Below are 21,463 nucleotides of genomic sequence, written 5' to 3'. Positions count from 1 at the left end.
AAACATTTTCTTAATTTGGTAATGATTTCCTAAGTATACTGTTTGCAAATCCTTGGCTTGAATTTCATCTAGAAATGTCATCAAGTGTGCAGTTTTGCTGTTAACTATTAAGAGTGTCCTGGTTGTGGCCAGCAGTGACGAGTTGGCAGCTTCCTCCCCCCTCCCTCTTGCACCCCGTGTGCTGGGACATGCTCAGGAGGAGATTGTGACCCGGGCCCCTGTCCTTGTCTGCCCCACACCTGGGAGCGGCCTTCATCCCGGCCTTCCCGCCCACCAGCCTCAGACTTGTTTCGGGTCACCTGACGGCTTGTAGTCTTCACATTACACCACACAGAACTGGAAGTGGCCTTCCAAACTGTGGGTTTTCATTGAGTTGGATTTGGATGAGAATTTAATTTAGGTCTCACCTGCCAAATGACCACTTTTAAAAGTGTTTTAATGAAAGTTCAGACTGGAAAAAAAACACACGTTTCTGCTTATAAAACGTGTTGGCCAATTTTTTTGAACTGTTAATTCCACATCTTCAGCCAGCCAGTAAAGACAAGTACTAAAGTGTGGACTGAAGATGTCTTTGTTTAACGGGTGTAACATAAATGAGCAATTTCATTCTTTAAAAAAGTATTTACATCTTTACAGAGGTAAAGGAGTCAGGATTTGTGAGGCATTTGTACAGATACCATCCATTTTCCAAAAGGTGGCGGTAGTTGTTTTGGCCGCTGCAGCTACTCCAGAGGGTTTTAAGACAGGCCGTCCCATGTTGGCTCAGCTCTCCTGCACGTGCGCCCCTCTCTGCTGGGAGTCGCGGCGTCACTGTGGTCTGGCCCCCCTCACCGCCCCCCCCCTCGTGCCCAGCCGTGAAGTCCATCAAGAAGCAGCACCTGGTGGAGGTGCGGTCCATGGCCAACCCTCCTGCCGCCGTGAAGCTGGCGCTCGAGTCCATCTGCCTGCTGCTGGGGGAGAGCACGACGGACTGGAAGCAGATCCGCTCCATCATCATGAGAGAGAACTTCATCCCCACCATCGTCAACTTCTCTGCCGAGGAGATCAGGTGGGTGGGCGTGCGGGCCCGGGCTTCTCCTGTCTGCTGGGGCCTGGGCGTCTGACGCGGCCTCCCCAGGAGGCAGTGTCCGCTTACGGGTCACACAGACGCCTCTCCAGGCCATTTCCACCCCAGCCAGCCGGGTTCCCTCCCCCCGTTCCTGACGGCAGTTCTCTGATCCCTTGCCCCTGTGATCCCCTCAAGTGGCTGGGAGCGCAGAGCTGGCCCCCGAGGGAGGGGAGGGGCGGGAGGGAGAGCCATGGCCTGGAGCATCCTCCGTGGGCACCGGGGCAGCAGAGGGGAACTGGCTCTTGATTTCCAAAAAGCTCCTCTTCACTTTTGCCCTCCACGTGCTTAGAAACACAGCTCCTCTTTTGCAGTGACGCCATAAGGGAGAAGATGAAGAAGAACTACATGTCCAACCCCAGTTACAACTACGAAATCGTCAACCGGGCCTCCCTGGCCTGCGGGCCTATGGTGAAGTGGGCCATCGCCCAGGTGAGCAGCCTCGCCAGGAGCCCCTGGGGAAGGGCCCCCTCACCCAGTCACGTCTAAAAACCACCCGTCCGCCTCGGCAGCTTAACTACGCCGACATGTTGAAGCGCGTGGAGCCACTGCGCAACGAGCTGCAGAAGCTGGAGGACGACGCCAAGGACAACCAGCAGAAGGCCAACGAGGTGGAGCAGATGATCCGCGACCTGGAGGCCAGCATCGCCCGCTACAAGGAGGAGTACGCGGTGCTCATCTCCGAGGCCCAGGCCATCAAGGCGGACCTGGCGGCCGTGGAAGCCAAGGTCGGGTTGTGCTCGGGAGGCAGGCTTCCTGCCGCCCCGGGAGCACTGCCTCTGCGCGGGCTTCGCTTGTGGCTCAGCTGGTAAAGAATCTGCCTAGAAGGCGGAGACCTGGGTTCGATCCCTGGGTTGGGAAGATTCCCTGGAGAAGGAAAAGGCTACCCACTCCAGTTAATTTGGCCTGGAGAATTTCACGGACGGTATAGTCCATGGTGTCACATAGAGTCGGACACGACTGAGCTACTTTCACTTCACTAACTAACTAACCTGTTTGATTTTCCTTTTAGGTGAACCGGAGCACAGCTCTTCTGAAGAGCTTGTCTGCTGAACGGGAACGGTGGGAGAAGACAAGTGAAACATTCAAGAACCAGATGTCCACCATCGCTGGGGACTGTCTCCTGTCAGCCGCCTTTATCGCTTACGCAGGTTACTTTGACCAGCAGATGCGCCAGAACTTGTTTACCACCTGGTCCCATCACCTCCAGCAAGCCAACATCCAGGTAACTGTCCGCAGGCACTCTCAGGAAGGCGGGGGCCGACGTGAGAGTCAGTGAGCTCTCAGCAGCCTCATCCATCCGCTCCCCCTCTCAGTTCCGCACAGATATCGCGCGGACGGAGTACCTGTCCAACGCCGACGAGCGTCTCCGCTGGCAGGCCAGCTCCCTCCCTGCAGACGACCTGTGCACGGAAAACGCCATCATGCTGAAGAGGTTCAACAGGTAATGTGCTCATGCCTGGTGAGGGGCGGGGAGAAGTGTGTGGGTAGTGCTCCCGCTTCCTTTGGAAGAGGTGAGCAGATTGGGGTGGGCCGGCAGGCTCTCCTCTGACAGCAGGTTCCGCACAGTTCCCTTCGTTCCTGTGTTGTGACTGTCCACACTGACCCTCCCTGAGTGGTCCCCCTGTAACCTTGTGAAATTGATGTGCTTGGCTCTGTGATGGGTGAATGTTAAAACAGACCCTCTCTTAAAATACTGTGAGAACCGAAAGCGTCTAGCTGGAGGTAAGGGAAGCTGCTGCCTGGTTTTGGCTTAAGGAGGCTGGAGTCAGAAGGGGAACAGGCCTGCCGCGGAGGGGGCTGATGGTGCCGTCCGGTCGTCCCCAGGCCTGAGCCCGCACAGAGGTCCCCTGGCTGACCCTCCCCCGTGGCAGCTCCCAGACCCAGACACCCTGGGTTTTCTTTCTGTTTTGAAAACCAAGCCCCGGGTTCCTGTCTCACCTTATCTGTACCTCTCTCTGGGTGCCACTGTCCCCAGGGCCCAATGAGGAACCGACCCTCAGGTCTCAGAGGGTCTCACTGGGGGCGCTGGCGGGCGTGGCCACGCGGTGTGTCCTGGTGGGTCAGCGTGAGGGCTGCACTCGCCTGCGCGAGAATGCACGCCGCGGTGCCCATCCCTCGAAGCCTGCGCGCGTGAACGTCCGCGAGGCCAGGGCTGTCCCGGCAAAGGCCCGGAAGCACCTCAGAGGCCCCTCGCTCAGGCCAGGGACGAGGCCACTGCGTGTCTCCCCCCGCCCTCGCAGGAAGCCGGGAGCTCTTCGGCCAGGGCCCCCCCCGAGGGTGGCTGCAGCCGAAGGCAGTGCTAGGTGGTGTGATTCCGGGCACACGTGTGTCTACAAGTGGCCTGAGCCTCCTCTGTGCACACAGAGCAGAAACCGGAGGCTGAGGGTTGGAGGGGGGAGGGCTCTCACCACCTGCCCTTTGGTAGCCTCTGAGTTCTGGGCAGTCGCGCGTACATGTTATACAGTGTCTTTAAAAAGCCTGAATTGGCTGTGTAGCCCTGGACTTCTCTGACATTCACCCCTCTGTGGCTCGTCTCCTCCTTTATAAATAAAACGGGTGTGGTGATCACACCTGTCTCACAGGGTTGCCGTGAGCACTGAGTGAGAGGGTCCGGCACGCCTGCAGCTCATGGTTCTGCGGGTCAGGGTTGCTGGTTCCTGCTCTCCAGGAGTCTGCCCTGCGGGCCAGCGAATCCACCCAGCCAGGCGAGCGCCTGGGCTCGGCCTTCATGGAGCGGCGTCCTTGCCCCAGAGAGACGAGCCGCTTTGGCAGTAGCCCTTCTGGGCAGTCTGCCTGAGTCACCGCCCCTTCACAAGAGGTCCTCAGAAGGGGGCTTTTAGCACCAAGCCTTGGGTCACCTGGTGTCTCCTGTAAACCTGGAGCCCACATCTGAGCCCAGGACACCTCCCCATCACCCTGCCGGGCCCTGCCGTCACGTCCTTGGGCCCTCCTGGCATCTGACCCGTCCTCGGCCCGTCCTCAGGTACCCACTGATCATCGACCCCTCGGGGCAGGCCACAGAGTTCATCATGAACGAGTACAAGGACCGGAAGATCACACGGACCAGCTTCCTGGATGACGCCTTCAGGAAGAACCTGGAGAGCGCGCTGAGGTTCGGCAACCCCCTCCTGGTCCAGGTGTGTGCCTCTCCGCCACCTCTGGGCTGGGATAGTTATCTGCAAACACAGTTGACGTGATTCACAAGACACAGTGCTGCCTTCTGGACTTTGTGAGACAGGATTCCCTGGCAGTCCAGTGGTTAGGACTCAGCACTTTCACTGCTGGGGTGTGCAGTTGGTCCCTGGTTGGGGACCTAAGATCCCACAAGCCGCGCAGCACAGCCCAAAAAAGAAAAAAAAGCAGGGATAGAGCTGTGAGACCGCTCTATAAAAACCCAGCAGAAGCAGTGTTTGCCCTCTAACTCCACTTAGTCTGGACGGCGTCATCCCCTGGGGCTCTGAGACCTGTGCTGAGCTGCACGGCAGCCACCCTGCCTAGCATTGCGCTCAGCTGTGTGAGCAAGGAGCGGAGCCCTTCATCTCCTGAAGTAGCCGTGGGCACCTAGCGGCCACGTGCCAAACAGTGCGGGTCTAAACGGCTGGGTGGCTGCTGGGGAGATGTATTTATCTGGAGCAGGAGTCAGTTAAATCTGGGTGGAAATACACACTGTAAAACTCTGGCTGTTAATGACACCTCACGTACCCACACGTAGGACGTGGAGAGCTACGACCCAGTTCTGAACCCCGTTCTGAACCGTGAAGTCCGGCGAACAGGGGGAAGAGTGCTGATCACCCTCGGCGACCAGGACATAGACTTGTCGCCGTCCTTTGTCATCTTCCTGTCCACTCGCGATCCCACCGTAAGGCCCGGGGCAGCTTCCCACCCCCACGGAGACGGGGCAGCCACGGGCAGGGCGGTGGACGTGACGACGCTGACTGGTCGGTCCGCCGCCCCTCTTGGCAGGTTGAGTTCCCCCCTGATCTCTGCTCCCGGGTGACCTTCGTCAACTTCACCGTCACCCGTAGCAGTCTGCAGAGCCAGTGTCTCAACGAAGTTCTCAAAGCAGAAAGACCCGACGTGGATGAGAAACGGTCCGACCTTCTGAAACTCCAAGGTATGGCTCTGGGTCTCTGGCTCTCGGTGTGTGTGGGGCTGAGCTTCCCCAGGACCAGGTGCCTCGGGGCCGTATCACGGCAGCACCCGGGTGAACTCGGCGCCTTCTGGTCGTTTAAGGGGAGTTCCAGCTGCGCCTGCGTCAGCTGGAGAAGTCTCTGCTGCAAGCTCTGAATGAGGTCAAGGGCCGCATCCTGGACGACGACACGATCATCACGACGCTGGAGAACCTCAAGAGGGAGGCTGCCGAGGTGACGAGGAAGGTGGAGGAGACGGACGTCGTGATGCAGGAGGTGGAGACGGTGTCGCAGCAGTACCTGCCGCTGTCCACCGCCTGCAGCAGCATCTACTTCACCATGGAGTCGCTCAAGCAGGTGGGCAGGCCGCGCCGGGCCGGGGGCTGCCCGCCGCCCGCGCACCGGTGCTCACGGCGCCCCCCCGCCTCCAGATCCACTTCCTGTACCAGTACTCGCTGCAGTTCTTCCTGGACATCTACCACAACGTCCTGTATGAGAACCCCAACCTGAAGGGCGTCACCGACCACACCCAGCGCCTGTCCATCATCACCAAGGACCTCTTCCAGGTACAGCGTGGGCCTGCCGGCGTGGGGGTGTGCCTGGGGCGGGGCGCGGGGGGTGTCCGGGGGCAGCGGGGCTGGGACGGCGAGCTGCGCGCCTCGCCTCCAGGTGGCGTTCAACCGCGTGGCCCGAGGCATGCTGCATCAGGACCACATCACCTTCGCCATGCTGCTGGCCAGGATCAAGCTCAAGGGCACCGTCGGGTGAGTCGGCGCCCCAGCGCATGTCCCCCGAGAGGACGCTGTTGCCTCGGTGACAGCAGATGGGACTCCCGCCGAGAGGCCCTGGCTGACGGCTGCCCCCTCTCCAGGGAGCCCACCTACGACGCGGAATTCCAGCACTTCCTGAGGGGGAAGGAGATCGTGCTGAGCGCGGGCTCGACACCCAAGATCCAGGGTCTGACCGGGGAGCAGGCCGAGGCCGTGGTGAGGCTGAGCTGCCTGCCCGCCTTCAAGGATCTGATCGCCAAGGTCCAGGCAGACGAGGTGAGAGTCCTCTGAGCGTGCCCAGCGGGAGCTGGCCTCCCGGGGAGTCACCTGTCCTGTAAAGCCCAGAACGTTGTGTTGTGTTCTCTCCCGTCAAACGTCTGACACATCAATCCAACCGCTCCGCCCATGGTGACGCGGCCTCTGTTGTCCCCGTAGCAATTTGGCATCTGGCTGGACAGCAGCTCCCCCGAGCAGACGGTGCCATACCTCTGGAGCGAGGAGAACCCCGCAAGTGAGCCCCGGGGCCTGCCCCATTGTGGCCGTTCCGAACCTGGGCGTGGAATGCGCTTTGCTGGCTGAACGCAGGGACGGGCCGGGGACAGAAAGTCACCGATTCCTGAGATTCGCATCTCAGTGTTAGAACCTGTGGGAATCTGCGGGGGCGGCTTGGACGTGGGAAAGCAAAAAGAGGAATAGCTGGAAGGTCTCTGCCCGAGGTTAGGCGTTAGAAGGGGGCTGTTTCTGAGTATGAGGCTCTGGGCCGGCCGGGCCCCAGGAGGGGACATGGGGGCCAGGGTTCAGCATTGACACAGGTTGGCAGTGGCTGCTGGGTCTCTGGGGCTCTTTGAGGTCCTTCCTGAGCGGGCTCCACATGGTCATTCAGAGTCAGTAGCCCCCCGTCACCCACGGAGGGCCCCGGGTGGAGGTCTTGTCACAGCTGTGCCCAGAGGGTGCTGTGGTGAGGTGGGGTGCTGGCAGTTCTCAGGCAGAGAGGACGAGGGGACGTCCCGATCTCTCGGGTGTTGTTTGTGGGGCGGGGCCCACGGCGGGGACAGCTGGGGGGCCGTCTCAGGCCTGTGCTGTCGCCGACCCTCCTCCCCGCCTCGTTCCAGCTCCCATCGGGCAGGCCATCCACCGCCTGCTCCTGATCCAGGCCTTCCGCCCCGACCGCCTGCTGGCCATGGCGCACACATTTGTGTCCACCAACCTCGGGGAGTCCTTCATGTCCATCATGGAACAGCCACTCGACCTGACCCACATTGTGGACACAGAGGTGGGCGCCGAGCTGCCTGTCTGCACGGGCCCCCACAGGGCCCTGCCCCTCGAGGGGCGCACTGTTGGCGGGCCTCCCGCTCACCAAATCCCGACTTCCTGGTCTGCAGGTTAAGCCAAACACGCCCGTCCTGATGTGCTCTGTGCCCGGGTACGACGCCAGCGGGCATGTGGAGGACCTTGCCGCCGAGCAGAACACGCAGATCACGTCCATTGCCATCGGTAAGGGCAGTCAGTCCGTCCCCTCCCTGGGACTTCACCGTGGGGGGCGCTAGAGTCCAAGTCCGCCTGCTGACCCTTCAGCTGTCTGTTTCCAGGCTCCACAGAAGGCTTTAACCAGGCAGACAAGGCAATAAATACAGCTGTGAAGTCGGGCAGGTAGGCTCCTTTGATTTTGCTTCATGAGGCCCGAGTCCCCAAGGATTCCGGCCAGAGATGTGAGGCCGCGGCCTTCTCCCTGCCCGCAGGTGGGTGATGCTGAAGAACGTCCACCTGGCGCCGGGCTGGCTGATGCAGCTGGAGAAGAAGCTGCACTCGCTGCAGCCGCATGCCTGCTTCAGGCTCTTCCTCACGATGGAGATCAACCCCAAGGTGCGGGGACTGAGGGCGCCAGCCTGGCACCGGGTGGGGGTGGGGCGGCGGAGCTGAGCGCTCACGGGCGGCGGGCCCCCGTGTGCCCCTCAGGTGCCCGTGAATCTGCTGCGAGCGGGCCGCATCTTCGTGTTCGAGCCACCGCCGGGCGTGAAGGCCAACATGCTGAGGACCTTCAGCAGTATCCCCGTGTCTCGGATATGCAAGGTGAGCACCGCCCAGCTTGCTGTGGGGCTGGGGTGCGGGGCCGCACAGATGTCTGGGTGCCAAGCAGAGGCCAGGACTTGTGGGCGGGAGGTGGGGGTCATGGCAGGAATTTTGCATCACAGGACTTCCCTGGATGCCCAGTGGCTAAGCGTCTGCACTTCTCCTGCAGGGGACCTGGGCCCAGTCCCTGCTCAGAGAGCTAAAATCCCATGTACCGCACAACGTGGCCTTAAAAAAATTATGTATCAATTCTGTGTTTCTCAAGTCCTATTTTTTGAGCCATAATCCATCCTTTCTGCTGTTTTTAGAAACTGGTCTTCTGTGTACTCTCCTGTTGGCTGTGTCATTTAGCTTAGCAGTGTAATCAGGAGCACATCTTTATTAAAAGAAAACTTGGCGTGGTTTTCTCCTAGCAACACCATTCTCATTAATGACTGAGGTCAGGGTGGTCCCAGTACGAGTACGTGCAGAGCGCTTTTTAAGACCTTGACTGCAGCAAGCCGTGGACTGTCGCCTTAGTTAGAACAGGCCTACATCCCGGTGACCCTGTACTTGCTAACTTCCCACCTAGTCTCCCAACGAGCGTGCTCGCCTGTACTTCCTGCTGGCCTGGTTCCACGCCGTCATCCAGGAGCGCTTACGATACGCACCCCTGGGCTGGTCGAAGAAGTACGAGTTTGGGGAGTCTGACCTGCGCTCGGCCTGTGACACGGTGGACACGTGGCTAGACGACACAGCCAAGGCAAGCACGGGCCGCGCCACGGGAGGGCCCATGAGGAGGCCACCCCCGCCCTAGCTGTGACCCGCCTCTCCTCCTGCAGGGGAGACAGAACATCTCGCCAGACAAGATTCCCTGGTCCGCGCTCAAGACCCTGATGGCCCAGTCCATCTATGGCGGCCGGGTGGACAATGAGTTTGACCAGCGTCTGCTCAACACCTTCCTGGAGCGCCTGTTCACCACCCGGAGTTTCGACAGTGAGTTCAAGCTGGCCTGCAAGGTCGACGGGCACAAGGACATCCAGATGCCAGACGGCATCAGGTGCGTGCCCTCCCCACCACGACTATGGGTCAGGGGGCCAGGGCACCGGGCACCTCCGGCCACAGTAACGTGTTAACCAGCATGCTGCTGTTCCAGGCGAGAAGAGTTCGTGCAGTGGGTGGAGCTGCTGCCCGACACGCAGACGCCCTCCTGGCTGGGCCTGCCCAACAATGCCGAGAAGGTTCTCCTCACCACACAGGGTGGGTACCCCCGTCCGCTGGCTGGCCAGGCACTCCTCCTCCAACCAGCCCCGGGGAGGCAGGGAAGCCCTCGGCCCAGGCGGTGTCTGTTCTGCGGCCTCCATTCTGGGACACGGGCTCCGTGGCTGGTACGTGGGGTCTGGAGATTGCATTTAGGTTTCTGTTTTGGGTTCAGAAGTGATGTCATCTTTTTTCCCGTTCGTTTTTTTTTAAGTTCCTAGCATTAAGTGACGTCTTAGAACTATTAGGTATTTTTATTAGAACTTCGAGACTAGTCAAGAGGTCATCTAACACAGTGGTTCTCAAAGTGTGGTCCCTGGAGCAACAGCCTCAGATGGACTGCAGCTTTAGAGACTCAGGTCCTCCGGCCCCACCCGTCCCCGGGCATCCCAACTGGGGGTGCCAGGACACTCAGGTGTGAGAACCGCTCTGACCCAGGCTTCTCTTCACGGGAGAAGACCGATGTGCACAAAGCCACACAGCTGGGGAACAGGACAGGCCCTCGATTCAGCTCTGCAACGAGGACCCCAGCTGTGGGGCCCACCTCCAGCCTGAGGACCACCTTGACTCGAGCCTCTCGCTGTGGGGTCGAGATGGTGGGCCCCGCGGTGACCACGAGGGAGGTCGGGCTGTCTGCGGTTGAGTCGTGATTCAGTTGGGACGCAGGGGAGGGTCTGGGGCGGGGGCTGGGTGGGCGCCGTCCTGTGCAGAAGCGCGTGCTGCACCGATTCCAGTGTCGCCTGCCGGGAGTAGCCGCGGGGCCCCCTTGGCACCGCACTGAGGGTGTCTGAGCCCCAGTCAAGCCGGAGTCCTGCAGAGACGCTCGCCTCCAGGTCTGTGCAGGAGGTCCCGGGCTAACGGTGCCCAGGGTCGTGTGTCCCACGTGGAGGCCGTGAGGTTTGAGCCCAGGGGCCCGGCCAGGGGACAGCTCAGCGCTGGACTCAGAGGGAGCACTCTCTGGGGCCAGGACCCTGGGCTCAGGCCGAGCCCAGGGCACTCAGGAGGCCGCCTGCTCCCCAATGACAGTGGACCCGTGAGTCCTGGAGCCGCCTCTGGTGTCTGCGCGCAGCCTCCGGTGCAGCCCCAGCGGTCGTGACTCTGCCCGTGGTGCTGGGCCTTCTCCCCAGCCAACCCGCCCTTGGTGCAGTAGGAACAGGTGCCCGCGGGGCACCTCACAGGGTGCAGTGCCCCCGGGTAGACGCGCAGGGAGGCCTCCGCGCTCAGCCTGTCCCCACCCCGCCCCCGCCCAGGTGTGGACATGATCAGCAAGATGCTGAAGATGCAGATGCTGGAGGACGAGGACGACCTGGCCTACGCGGAGACGGAGAAGAAGGCGCGGCCCGACTCCTCGTCCGACGGGCGCCCCGCCTGGATGCGGACGCTGCACACCACCGCCTCCAACTGGCTGCACCTCATCCCGCAGACACTCAGCCACCTCAAGCGCACAGTGGAGAACATCAAGGTGGCGGCACCCCGCCTCGTGTCTGGGGGCTCAGGGCAGTCCTCGCGGGTGGGGCCGGGCCGGTTGAGGTGAGTGCTGCCTCAGGGCAGGTGTGCGCCTGGGCCAGGCCGGAGGGCTCGGCCTGGAACGCCGGAGAGTGGAGGATGTCAGTGACCTCTTCACAGGGTGGTCCGGAGCTGCTGTGGTCAGGCGCCCACAGCTTCATGCCAGGTCTGGTTCAAGGTTGAGTTCTGGCGATGCTGCAAACCCGGGGCTCCCCGAGGCCGAGTTCCTGCTGGTTTCCTTCCTCTTCCCCGATCACCCCTCCCCGCTCCACTCCAGCCTTCTGTCTCTTCCGACAACCGTAGGATCCTCTGTTCCGATTCTTTGAGAGAGAAGTGAAGATGGGGGCCAAGTTGCTCCAGGACGTGCGCCAGGACCTTGCCGACGTCGTGCAGGTGTGCGAGGGCAGGAAGAAGCAGACCAACTACCTCCGCACGCTCATCAACGAGCTGGTGAAAGGTGGGCAGCGGGGGGCTCCCGGGAGCTCCGCAGGGCAGCTCGGCACCCATCCCGACCCCCCCGGGCCCACACTCCCAGGACCTGGCTCCTGCTGCTTCACCGAGCATCTGCCAGGACCTTGCCTCTCCTTCTGCGGTCCCCAGAGATCTAGGACCGAGGGAGGGCAGGGCGGGGCCCCAGGCATCTCACCTGGCCACACTGTCCGTGAAGGGGTTTCTGCGGCTGTGGTTCCTCGGGGCGGTCGTGCCCCCCCCGACTCACTCCCCCGGGGGTCACGCGCACTGGGTGTGGAGCAGGTGTGGGGGTGCACCGGGCAAGGGGGGCAGCGGAGCCCACACGGGGAGCTGCCAGCGCTCGGCGGAGGGGCTGTGGGCGCTGACGTGGGCACCTCCCTCCCTGTAGGGATCCTGCCCCGGAGCTGGTCGCACTACACGGTGCCCGCCGGCATGACTGTCATCCAGTGGGTCTCCGACTTCAGCGAGCGGGTCAAGCAGCTGCAGAACATCTCGCAGGCGGCCGCCTCCGGGGGCGCCAAGGAGCTGAAGGTGAGGGCGGCTCCCCAAGGCCGCCAGGGGCTGGGGCAGGGCCCTTGGGGCAGGGCCGGCCCTCCCTCACCTGCCACTCTCTCCCACAGAACATCCACGTGTGCCTGGGTGGCCTGTTCGTGCCCGAGGCCTACATCACCGCCACCCGGCAGTACGTGGCCCAGGCCAACAGCTGGTCCCTGGAGGAGCTCTGCCTGGAGGTGAATGTCACCACCTCCCAGAGCGCCACGCTGGACGCCTGCAGCTTTGGGGTCACCGGTGAGTGGGGGCACTCCGGCCCGGCTTCCCTCAGGCTCCCCTGCCCTGTCCCCAGCCTGCAACTCAGCCACCGCCCCTCATGGGCTGCCTGCTAGTGGTGCCCGCGTGGCCGTGCCTGGTTAGTGCCCCCGGGTCGTGCCCGCGCAGCAGAGCCCCTTGGGGTCCTGACCGCCCACCGTAACCCCCACAGGCCTGAAGCTCCAAGGGGCCACGTGCGGCAACAACAAGCTGTCTCTCTCCAACGCCATCTCCACCGTCCTCCCCCTGACGCAGCTGCGCTGGGTCAAGCAGACAAATGCAGAGAAGAAGGCTAACGTGGTGAGCGCCCCTTCCCTCCTCCGTGGTCAGGTGACTCCGTGGACGCCCCCTGGGCACTAGGGCTGTGTCCCCGCCGTGCCCCCCCCCCCCGGGGGGGACTCGCATTGCTCCCTTCTCGGGTGGGCCCCTGCCCCGCCCCCAGGGCCGCCTCCCCTCGCATAGCCAGCGCCCCGCCTTCTCCCAGGTGACCCTGCCTGTCTACCTGAACTTCACCCGCGCCGACCTTATCTTCACGGTCGACTTCGAAATCGCCACCAAGGAGGACCCGCGCAGCTTCTACGAGCGCGGCGTGGCCGTCCTCTGCACCGAGTGAGGCCGCCTTTTCTAGTCCCCTTTGTGTAACAGTAATAATATTTAACGTTTATTCATTATTAAAGCCTATGGAAGGTTCATTGTTAAAAGTATACAGACTTGTCAAGGGAACGTCGCTGGTGCGAGGCTGGAAGCTGCAGGACGCGGAAAGAAGCCGGACGGTTGGGAGGTGGAGCTGGGAGGGACCCAGGGCCGCGGTTCTGAGGGCCGAGGCAGGGCTTGTTTTATGAAATAAAACACTAAGCATGACGCGGCTCCGGCCTCTCGTCTCATCTCTGGCTCCGGGGGACACCCGGAAGCCCGGGTGACTCCGGCAGCCCGGCCAGCCCAGCCCAGACCCGTGATGTGCGCCTCCGGGCTCTCCGTCCCCACGGTCCTGGGGTGCCAGGTGTGGCCTGTGGAATGCGTTCCTGGCGCATCCGGAGCCTCGAGAGCTCCCGGTGGCTGGGTGACCAGCCGGGCATGGCACCAGCACTGTAGTAAAGTCCTGCTCATCCTGGTGGAAAGCAAGCTCGGCTCCAAAGGGACAGCCTGAGGCCCCACGGCACCCCCTATCTAGCCCCGCCCGCGCCCCCCAACCCGACAGCAGGTGGACTGCAGAGCCAGAGCAGTCGCCCCCCTGGCTCCGGGACGTGCCCTCTGCGGTCCCTTGGGGGGCTGAGCGCCTTCCAGAGCTCTGTTCAACTGAACATGGGGGCCCATTTTGAATGCTTTCCTCTAAGCCAGTAAATACGGCTTTTTAGCTTTTCTTCGGTCATCCAGAGCTTTTAGCAGTGCCGCAGTCTCTCACCTGGAAGCTGGTAACACCGAGGAGAGCCCCCAGAAAGCCTGACCCTCCCGTGCCCACCCCGTTTACAGTGCAGGTCCTGAGCATCTACAGAGGCCTGTTGGTGCCGGGCAGGGATTCCGGGCGCAGGAGGAGGACCGCCGTCCTTGATGGCCCGAAGGCCTGGCTAGGGAGGAGGGGCCGCTGCAGCCGCCAGACCCTGGTGCCCGAGTCCTGCGGGTGGGTGTAGGGCGCCGCAGGCCCAGGACGGAGCTCCCCATCGGGGGTCCATGTGCACCCCACCAGGAATGCCTGGGGCCCCTACTTGCTGCCTCCCAGCCTCACCCTGACGTGAGCTCAGTCGGGGGGGGTCCAAGGGGGCCCCACTTAGATCACTCCTCACCTGCCTTTGCGGGGTCAGACTGGACAGTGGGCAGAGCTGGCAGAAAGGGGGCCCAGAGGGGACCTGGGAGAGGGTGGACAGCACCTCCTGGGCACCCTCACCCACCCAGTGCCCTGGAGGAGCCTCGGGGGTCCACCCTGACCAGGAGAGACGAGACCACATGCCTCGCCTCGGTGGACTCTCCTTTATTGGAACCGTGTGTTCCTGGGCAGTGAACACAGCGAGGGGGCCTCCGATCCTCCCTGCCAGGAAGGTCTTAAAAGGCTCCATGAGAAAAAGGAAAGCACCTCCACACCCAGGTGTCACCCCACTGGGGCCCGATCACAAGACACTGTGCTCAGCAGACCCTGTCCCCGAGGGGAGACACGACCCGAGAAGTCGATGGGGCGAAGCAGAGGGCGACATCGAGGCCAGGGCTGGCCCGGGGCTGCCGAGGGAATCCCTTCTGCGGCCTTGCCTCCAACCCCACTGAGCGCCCCCCACGTTGCAGCTGTTCTCAGCGACCCTCTGGAAGTGAGCCGCGTGTGAGGAGCTCTGGGGGAAAGAGTCACAGCCAGGACGGAGGTGGGCTAGAGGGAAGCGGGCCCCAGCCTCTGAGTCAAGGTTTAAAAATACATACATATTTACTAAAAGTAAGGGAATTCTCTGCGACTCAGACCTGGGAGGTAGGGCCTTTCCTGAGCTGGAAACCATCTTCGCGCAGTGGTGGGGCCCAGAGGCATTATTTGCAACATAAACAACTAACAGCTGCATCATCCGCAGACCATCAACTCCTGAAATTTGATGATACATTTCTGTTGTTTGAACAAGAAGACACAAAAGGAGCCACGTGTTTCATGGAAGCTCTTTTTTTATGCTCGTCAATGGTGTCCTCACCTCCGAGGCCCTGGCCCACCGGTCAGCTGTCGCCCCGCTCATCTGATCTAGGCCACATACTGCTTCTTTCGCTTACTCTTCTCTGGCTCTGCAAGTAAAAGTTCCAGTTTCCTCTTGGAGAGGGGGAGCTTGGGCCCCCTGTCCCTCTCGGTCCCGAGTCTGGGGGGTGGCCGTGACCTTCTGGCTCTGCCCTGGGGTCTGCCAGCCTCGGGGGACCCCCGGTCTTCCTCCATCATCCCCAAGTCCTCTGGGGGTCCAGGCAGCCGGGCCATCCGCCCCCACGCCTCCAGGCGGCCAGCCTCCACCGGTTGCATGTCCACATCACTGGCCTCCGGGGCTGCAGGGGCCCAGCTGGTGGCCGTCAGGACCAAGACCGGAAGGTTCACCGAGAGGGGGTCTTCTAAACTCACGTCCCCTGGACCCCTGGACTTGAGCGTGTGCAGAGGCCCATCACAGTTCGCAGCACCCAAGGAGCAGCCGCTGAGATGACAGGAGGCATGACCACGGACGTCCTCCCAGTCAGCGTCGTAAGGATCTAAAAGCTGACGACAGAAGAGTTTCTGAGCCGGCTAGCACGGGAATCAAGGCGAACACACACCTTACACGCATAAGTAATTTCTCCCGTCATGGACCCGGGCAAATTTTGCACGATCTGCCCTGCAAATAAATCTTCAAAAATGCCTTTGATAAGGGCTTCCCTGGGGGCTCAGTTGGTCAAGAATCCAATTGCCAAGGCAAGAGACGTGGGTTTGATCCCTGGTCCGGGAAGATCCACACATGGAGGAGCAGCAAAACTAGTGCAGAAGGCCCTGGGCTCTGCGGCCCAGGCTCTGCAACGGGAGAAACCGCTGCGGTGAGAAACCCACGCACCGCTGCCAGCATCGCCCCCGCTCTCCACACCTGGAGAGGGCATGCGTGCAGCAGCGAAGACCCAGCACAGGCCCAAACGTTTTAAATTATTTTTTAAACGCGTTTGATAAGGACTTCCCAGGTGGTCCAGTGGCTAAGACTCTGTGCTCCCAATGCAGGGGGCCCAGGTTCAATCCCTGGTCGGGGAACTAGATCCCGTGTGCCCCATAAGCACTCACACACCCCCATAAAGATCCCGCATGCCGCAGCTAACACCCAGAGCAGCCACATAAATAAATATTTTTTAGTGCATTTGATAAATATCCCAGAGCCTCCTAAAAGCCTGAGGGTGCCCCACTGTGGGGGTGTCTCAGACCGAGCCCCATCGTTTAAAGCCCCCCTGCCAGCGCTGGCAGCCCCTGCCCACCACCTCAGTCTGAGCTCATTTTCCTGCACTGACCCCGGTGAGGGCCTCGCTTGGGCCGCCCCGGGCCCCTGACTGGCCTGCACAAGCAGGCCGTGGAGCCTCAAAGCCCTCCCACACACAGGGCCACCCAAGGCGCCGAAGGAGGTGGAAATGAGTCTCTAGAACATTCACTGGTTCCAAGGTGCCCCAGGTGGTTCTTGAAAGCTGGCCATGGGCCCATCAGGGGCAGGCGACACCCCAGGGCAGCCAAACGCCTCCCCCGACCTCTACCACCACTGCCAACGGGGGCTACAGAGCTTTCTGGACCCTCCTCACACCACCCAGGAACCAAAAGTTCCTGTTTCTTACTCTTTCTTTTACTCCTGCCCCGGGGCTCTGGCTGAAAAGGTCTCTAGAGAAAGCCCAGGTGCCCAAGACCAGGGACGACCCCGTGCTGCACGGAGATCCTTCCAGACAGGCTCCACCCGTGAGGACCCGCAACCACACGACTCGACCTGTGAGCACCTCCCTCCCCGCCGACCCGCGGCCTCTGCATAGAGGGACCCCAGGCCCGAGTCAGGAGGGGACCCCCCTGGGGCCCTTTCCCTTGGGTGGTGACAACCCCCGAGAAAGCTCACTTAGCCTTTGGACAGCTGCCATTCATTTATTCCAGAAGGAGAAATGAACGTAAATACCGTAATCTACCAGTAACCATAACCATTGCAGAGCCAGAAACTGGTCAGAATTGCTGGAATTCACAAAACAGGCACACTCGCTCTTGTGACCCCACCCCCAGCAGAGCAGTGAGTGTCCCCGAGAGGCCCCAGCCCAGACCCCCCACCAGGTGTGGGGTCGGGGGTGCAGGTGAGGGCCTCATGTTGCGATAAGCCCACAGAATCTTTCCTGGCAAACCAAGAAACGCCCGGCCAGGCCCTCCAGTCACTGGTTTTGGGTAGAAGGACTTAGCAGCACGCCCTGCTTTCCAGGGGCACCTGGCGTCTTAAACCACCCGGAGGCCAGGGTTACCTACACCTGTGTGATCCCTGAGAGTGAATTTAATTCGCCTGAGATTCATTCTGAGATTGACTAATTGCAAACCCATGGTCTCATCAATCTATCTTCCAGGCAAACTACATGAAGCCTTTTGTTCTTACTTAAAAAACTGGAAAGAGGAGTGAACAATCAACGTAAATGTTACAGTGAAGCTTTTTCTAAAATGTAGCCACGCCACTGGGCCAGGCAGAGGCCACGGAGCAGGCCTGCCTACAAGGCTCCCCTCGGCCTGGCCTCTGGGAACTTGGGCTTGGGGCCCCAACCGTCCCCAGAGACAGGAGCGGCTGCTGGCTGCCCCGTTCAGGGACGTACCTCTCTCCAGATGCCTTCAACAAAGTCCAGATGATTCTTCTTGTGACTGGCCTGGAAAAACAAGGGGTTTGGGTCATCCTCTCTAAGAGGGAGGGCAGACAGCAGATTCGAGTTCAAGGGCAAGGATCCAGGGGCTCACTGCCCCGGCCAGCGGTCCCACCCTGCCCACACTCGTGGACCGTGGACCACGGTGGGTGGTGACAAGGAGAGCCCGCTCCCAGGAAGCTGAGCACAGGCAGGGACCCCCTCTTCAAGAGTGTCTTTGTAGGACTTAAGATGCAAACCTGGGCCACTCAAGAGGGGAGAGCAGAGCCAGGAGTGTGGCCAGGATATGGGCTCAGCAGCCCACCATCGCCCGGGAAGGACCCCCGGACTGCACAGTGCCAGGCACCTGTGCTGGACCCAAAGCCAGAAGATGGTGGAAGGTTCTAGGTCATCCACCCCAAACCCTCCCTTTGCAGATGCAGAAGCTGAGGCCCACACAGGGGCCAGGCCTTGCTCAGGGTCCCTGGGAAGAACCCAGGGTTGGCATCCCATATTCCAGAACCTTCCCCTCTTAGCACCAGGCTACCCGGAAAAGCAACTCTTGTTCTTCATCAAAAGACAGACTCTCAAAGGACAGGAATTTGAACACTGCTAGTTGTCAGGGAAAGAGAAAAAAACCTGAGAAGGTGACACCAAGAGCCACAGAGAAGACTAATTCCAAGAAGGAGGTGGGGTCCTGGCAAGGGCTCCTGCTCTCCGGGGTGGGTCCGAGTCTGCCCTGGCCTCCAGTCCCCTCCGCCCTCCCCACCGTGTCCCTGCCCTGCCAAGAGGGGAGGGGTACCTTGAGGCGATGGAGCCTGTTTCTCTGCCTCTTCTGGAAGCCGGCCCTGGTGCTGGCTGTGAACGCAGCCCGGATGCAGCTGCGATGGCCGTTCCGCAGACCAGCCATGGCTCAGGGACCGGGGCTGGACCTTTCACTTGACTGCAGAGCATCGGGGACAAGGCACAGGTCAGTGGTTGCGAGGGGTGGGGGCGGGCTGACCACAGGGGCGTGGAGGGAAGAACTTTCTGGAGCCCCGGAGCCGTTGGTCTCCACCGGGCTGATGCAGTTGTCACACGTCAGAACTCTTTGCCCAAAGGGGTGACTGTGAGTGATAACTCAGCAGAACAAGCCTAGCGAGTTCTCAAAAGAATTTTTTAACTAAAAGGAAACCCACAGGCAGCTGGTGGCCTGGGAGGGCCGTGCGCGAGCAGCGCCTCGGTGCGGGGAAAGCCCCTTCGCACCCAGACACCCAGTCGTGTAGAAGCTCATGGGCGAAGTCACACATCCTTGACACTGAAAGTTCTAGGTTGGAGCAGGGAAGGGGTCACGCATCCAGCTCCTGTGTCCTCCCCACTTTGGTTTGTTTTTAACAGATAAGAAAAATATGCCCAGATTGTGGACGGACTCACCCAAGGTGACAAACCCAGAGAGCACTCCCCGCCGCCCCCTCCCCGAGAAGCGCTAGGTCGTCAAAAACATCTGACAATTTTTTAAAACCATGCAGCCCAAGAAGAGCAGCGGAAACATCCACTGAAAAGGAGACAGGTCACGGCGCGACTTACTGAGACCAGAGACTACGCAGCTCCGTGCTGTTTCATGTCACCTGCTTCCCTCCAGAATCCCGGGGGTCGGCGCCCTAGGCCCTGCAGGAAACACCTCTGTTACAAACACGCACCACCCGCCACCCGTGTGCCACGCATGGTCGACTCAGGGGTCCCTACACTGGACTCCCTGGAATATCAGTTCTGAGGCAGAAACAGGAAAAGCTACAAATCAGACCCTAAAGCACCACATGCATTAGCATTTTATTTATTGTTTTTAAGATGCTCACTTAAATTTATTTTCATTAGTTTATTTTTTGGCCATGCCCCGTAGCTTGCGGGATCTTCGTTCCCCAACCAGGGATCGAACTGGGCCCCTCTGTAACAGAAGTACAGACAGGGAAGCCCCTCTTTTTTTTTTTTTATTTTTTCTGGCTGTGCTTGGTCATCTTTGTTGCTGCACGAGGGCTTTCTCTAGTTGTGACAAGCAGGGGCTACTCCTTGTCACACGAGGGCCTCTCGTGGCGGCTTCTTGTGGCGGAGCTCGGGCTCTAGGGCACAGGGTTCAGAGCTGCAACACACGGGCTCCGCTGCCCCCTCGGCACGTGGAGTTCCTCCCAGACCAGGGATGGAACCCGTGTCCCCTGCCCTGGCAGGCGGATTCCTAACCTCTGTGCTACCAGGAAAGAAGTCCCTCCATTCGCATTTTAAAGGCTAGAAAAGCTTCCGGTAAAATCCAAAAATCTCTTTTTTCTTTTTTCATATTAAGTCCATAAATTCCATGCGTTCGGATATCATTCATTTTCCCCCAAAGCCATTTTTCTGTCCCAGGATCCCACCCAGGACACCCCATCACATTTAGTCCATCTCTCCCGAGGCTCCTCTTGGCCGTGAGTGTCTCGGACGGCCCTGCCGTTGATGACCCTGACCGTCCCTGGTGGACCGTCCCTCAGCTGGGATCTGCCCCTGCTCTCCCGTGCACACGTGGGGTCCCGGGAGTGGGAGGGCCACCGGAGGCGAGGCGCCTTTTCCTGTCGAGGGCGTCACGGAGGCACCGTCACCCTGGCGTGTCCCATCGCTGGGCTGAGGCCGTGCCCCGCAGGCTTCCCCCCTAGACGGGACCTGGTCTCACCTCTCCCTCCGTCCTTCCCTCTTTGGAAAGACGTCCCTCTGTGCAGCACCCATTCACTCACTCGCGGAGGGTTAGTCCGGCGCCCTCGGAGGGAAGGAGCTGCCTAAATTTCTCGGCTGGGGTGGTTTTTCTCCCACCTGTTGATTTGTTCATTGTTAGGCATCAACGGACATGAGTCTGAGCAAACTGCAGGAGATGGTGAGGGACAGGAAGTTCTGCGTGCTGCCGTCCACGGGGTCGCAAAGAGCCGGACACGGCTGAGGGACTGATTTGTTCAGTCATTGATTCGTATCAGCGAGCTCTCATTTAATTCCATTTTTGTTGTTGTTCAGTTGCGTCCAGCTCTTTGCAACCCCATGGACCTCATCAGGCCCAGCTTCTCCGTCCTTCACCATCTCCCAGAGTTTGCTCAAACTCATGTCTATCGAGCCGGTGATGCCATCCAACCATCTCATCCTTTGTCGTCCCCTTCTCCACCTGCCCTCAATCTTTCCCGGCATCAGGGTCTTTTCCAGTGAGTTAGCTATTCGCATCAGGTGGCTAAAGTACTGGAGCCTCAGCTTCAGCATCAATCCTTCCAGTGAATATTCACGGTTGATTTCCTTTAGGATTAAGTGGTTTCGTCTCCTAGCTATCCAAGGGACTCTCCAGAGTATTGAGACTCTTTGTTGGATGGTGACGCCGTCCAACCATCTCATCCTGTCGCCCTTCTCCTCCCACCTTCAGTCTTTCCCGGCGTCTATACTTGGGCTGTGATAAAGACAACATCATTTATTTTGTCCTGACTTTGGCTGGAACTTCAGTTGGCTCCCGTGTCCCTCCAACAGGACCAACCCAAATTAATTTTTATTTCCAAAAGAATACACCCTGTGAGTTAGTTACGGCTCTCTATGGGCTTCCCAGGTGGCACTGGGGGTAAAGAACCCGCCTGCCAATGAAGGAGATATAAGAGATGTGAGTGTGATCCCTGCGTCAGGAAGACCCCCTGGAGAGGACATGGAAACCCACTTCAGTGTCCTTGTCGGGAGAATCTCATGGACAGAGGAGCCTGGCGGGCTACAGTCCAGGGGTCAGAAAGAGCCGGAAGCGCTTTCTAGGCCAAGGTGAAACAGGAGGGAGGGGCAGAGCACAGCCTCTGGAAGAGTGACATTGCCTGAGGGCATAACAGAAGCTGATTGATCCTCAGTGCACACCCAAGCTAGACGACACATCCAGAGATGCCAGGGCCGTTCCAAGGCCGACCCTCAAAGGCCAAAAAGTGGGTGGTGGCCCAATTTCTGGAAATCTCTGCCCCCTCCCCAGAATGGTTGGAATGACCCTCCCACTCCTCAGCCTTGGATACCAGCTGCTCCTACTGGCTGGGCTGTTCCCCTACACACACACA

General features: G+C 60.3%; 2 protein-coding genes and 1 non-coding gene across 3 annotated transcripts in view; 2 read left to right on the top strand and 1 right to left on the bottom strand.

Moving 5' to 3' along the window:
- DYNC1H1 (dynein cytoplasmic 1 heavy chain 1) overlaps positions 1-12,968 on the top strand; it is a 61,335-nt gene extending 48,367 nt beyond the window's left edge. Inside the window, exons 52-78 of the mRNA XM_040256873.1 lie at positions 853-1,048; positions 1,420-1,537; positions 1,618-1,833; positions 2,118-2,330; positions 2,422-2,549; positions 4,092-4,245; positions 4,821-4,967; positions 5,072-5,222; positions 5,342-5,595; positions 5,670-5,804; positions 5,908-6,002; positions 6,110-6,284; positions 6,444-6,519; positions 7,121-7,281; positions 7,391-7,502; positions 7,598-7,658; positions 7,748-7,871; positions 7,965-8,078; positions 8,650-8,820; positions 8,900-9,117; positions 9,214-9,317; positions 10,568-10,779; positions 11,127-11,280; positions 11,683-11,825; positions 11,915-12,083; positions 12,274-12,401; positions 12,586-12,968. Coding sequence (XP_040112807.1) covers positions 853-1,048; positions 1,420-1,537; positions 1,618-1,833; positions 2,118-2,330; positions 2,422-2,549; positions 4,092-4,245; positions 4,821-4,967; positions 5,072-5,222; positions 5,342-5,595; positions 5,670-5,804; positions 5,908-6,002; positions 6,110-6,284; positions 6,444-6,519; positions 7,121-7,281; positions 7,391-7,502; positions 7,598-7,658; positions 7,748-7,871; positions 7,965-8,078; positions 8,650-8,820; positions 8,900-9,117; positions 9,214-9,317; positions 10,568-10,779; positions 11,127-11,280; positions 11,683-11,825; positions 11,915-12,083; positions 12,274-12,401; positions 12,586-12,714 — 4,058 coding nt within the window. The 3' untranslated portion in view covers positions 12,715-12,968. The remainder of the gene's footprint in view (positions 1-852; positions 1,049-1,419; positions 1,538-1,617; positions 1,834-2,117; positions 2,331-2,421; positions 2,550-4,091; positions 4,246-4,820; positions 4,968-5,071; positions 5,223-5,341; positions 5,596-5,669; positions 5,805-5,907; positions 6,003-6,109; positions 6,285-6,443; positions 6,520-7,120; positions 7,282-7,390; positions 7,503-7,597; positions 7,659-7,747; positions 7,872-7,964; positions 8,079-8,649; positions 8,821-8,899; positions 9,118-9,213; positions 9,318-10,567; positions 10,780-11,126; positions 11,281-11,682; positions 11,826-11,914; positions 12,084-12,273; positions 12,402-12,585) is intronic.
- Positions 12,969-14,653: 1,685 nt separating this feature from the next.
- The window catches only part of LOC120875174, a 15,155-nt gene continuing 8,345 nt past the window's right edge, over positions 14,654-21,463 (bottom strand). The window contains exons 4-6 of the mRNA XM_040256900.1: positions 18,205-18,345; positions 17,379-17,429; positions 14,654-15,300 (exon numbers count right to left, since the gene is read on the bottom strand). Coding sequence (XP_040112834.1) covers positions 14,806-15,300; positions 17,379-17,429; positions 18,205-18,312 — 654 coding nt within the window. The 5' untranslated portion in view covers positions 18,313-18,345 and the 3' untranslated portion in view covers positions 14,654-14,805. The remainder of the gene's footprint in view (positions 15,301-17,378; positions 17,430-18,204; positions 18,346-21,463) is intronic.
- TRNAG-CCC lies at positions 15,744-15,816 on the top strand. Its single transcript has one exon. It is a non-coding gene; the product is annotated as a tRNA-Gly (tRNA).

The sequence above is a fragment of the Oryx dammah genome, unplaced genomic scaffold (genome assembly GCF_014754425.2).
Source record: "Oryx dammah isolate SB20612 unplaced genomic scaffold, SCBI_Odam_1.1 HiC_scaffold_16, whole genome shotgun sequence".
Taxonomy (NCBI): Eukaryota; Metazoa; Chordata; class Mammalia; order Artiodactyla; family Bovidae; genus Oryx; species Oryx dammah.
The sequence above is the reverse complement of the archived record's forward strand: the minus strand, read 5'-3'. Positions and strand labels throughout refer to the sequence as shown.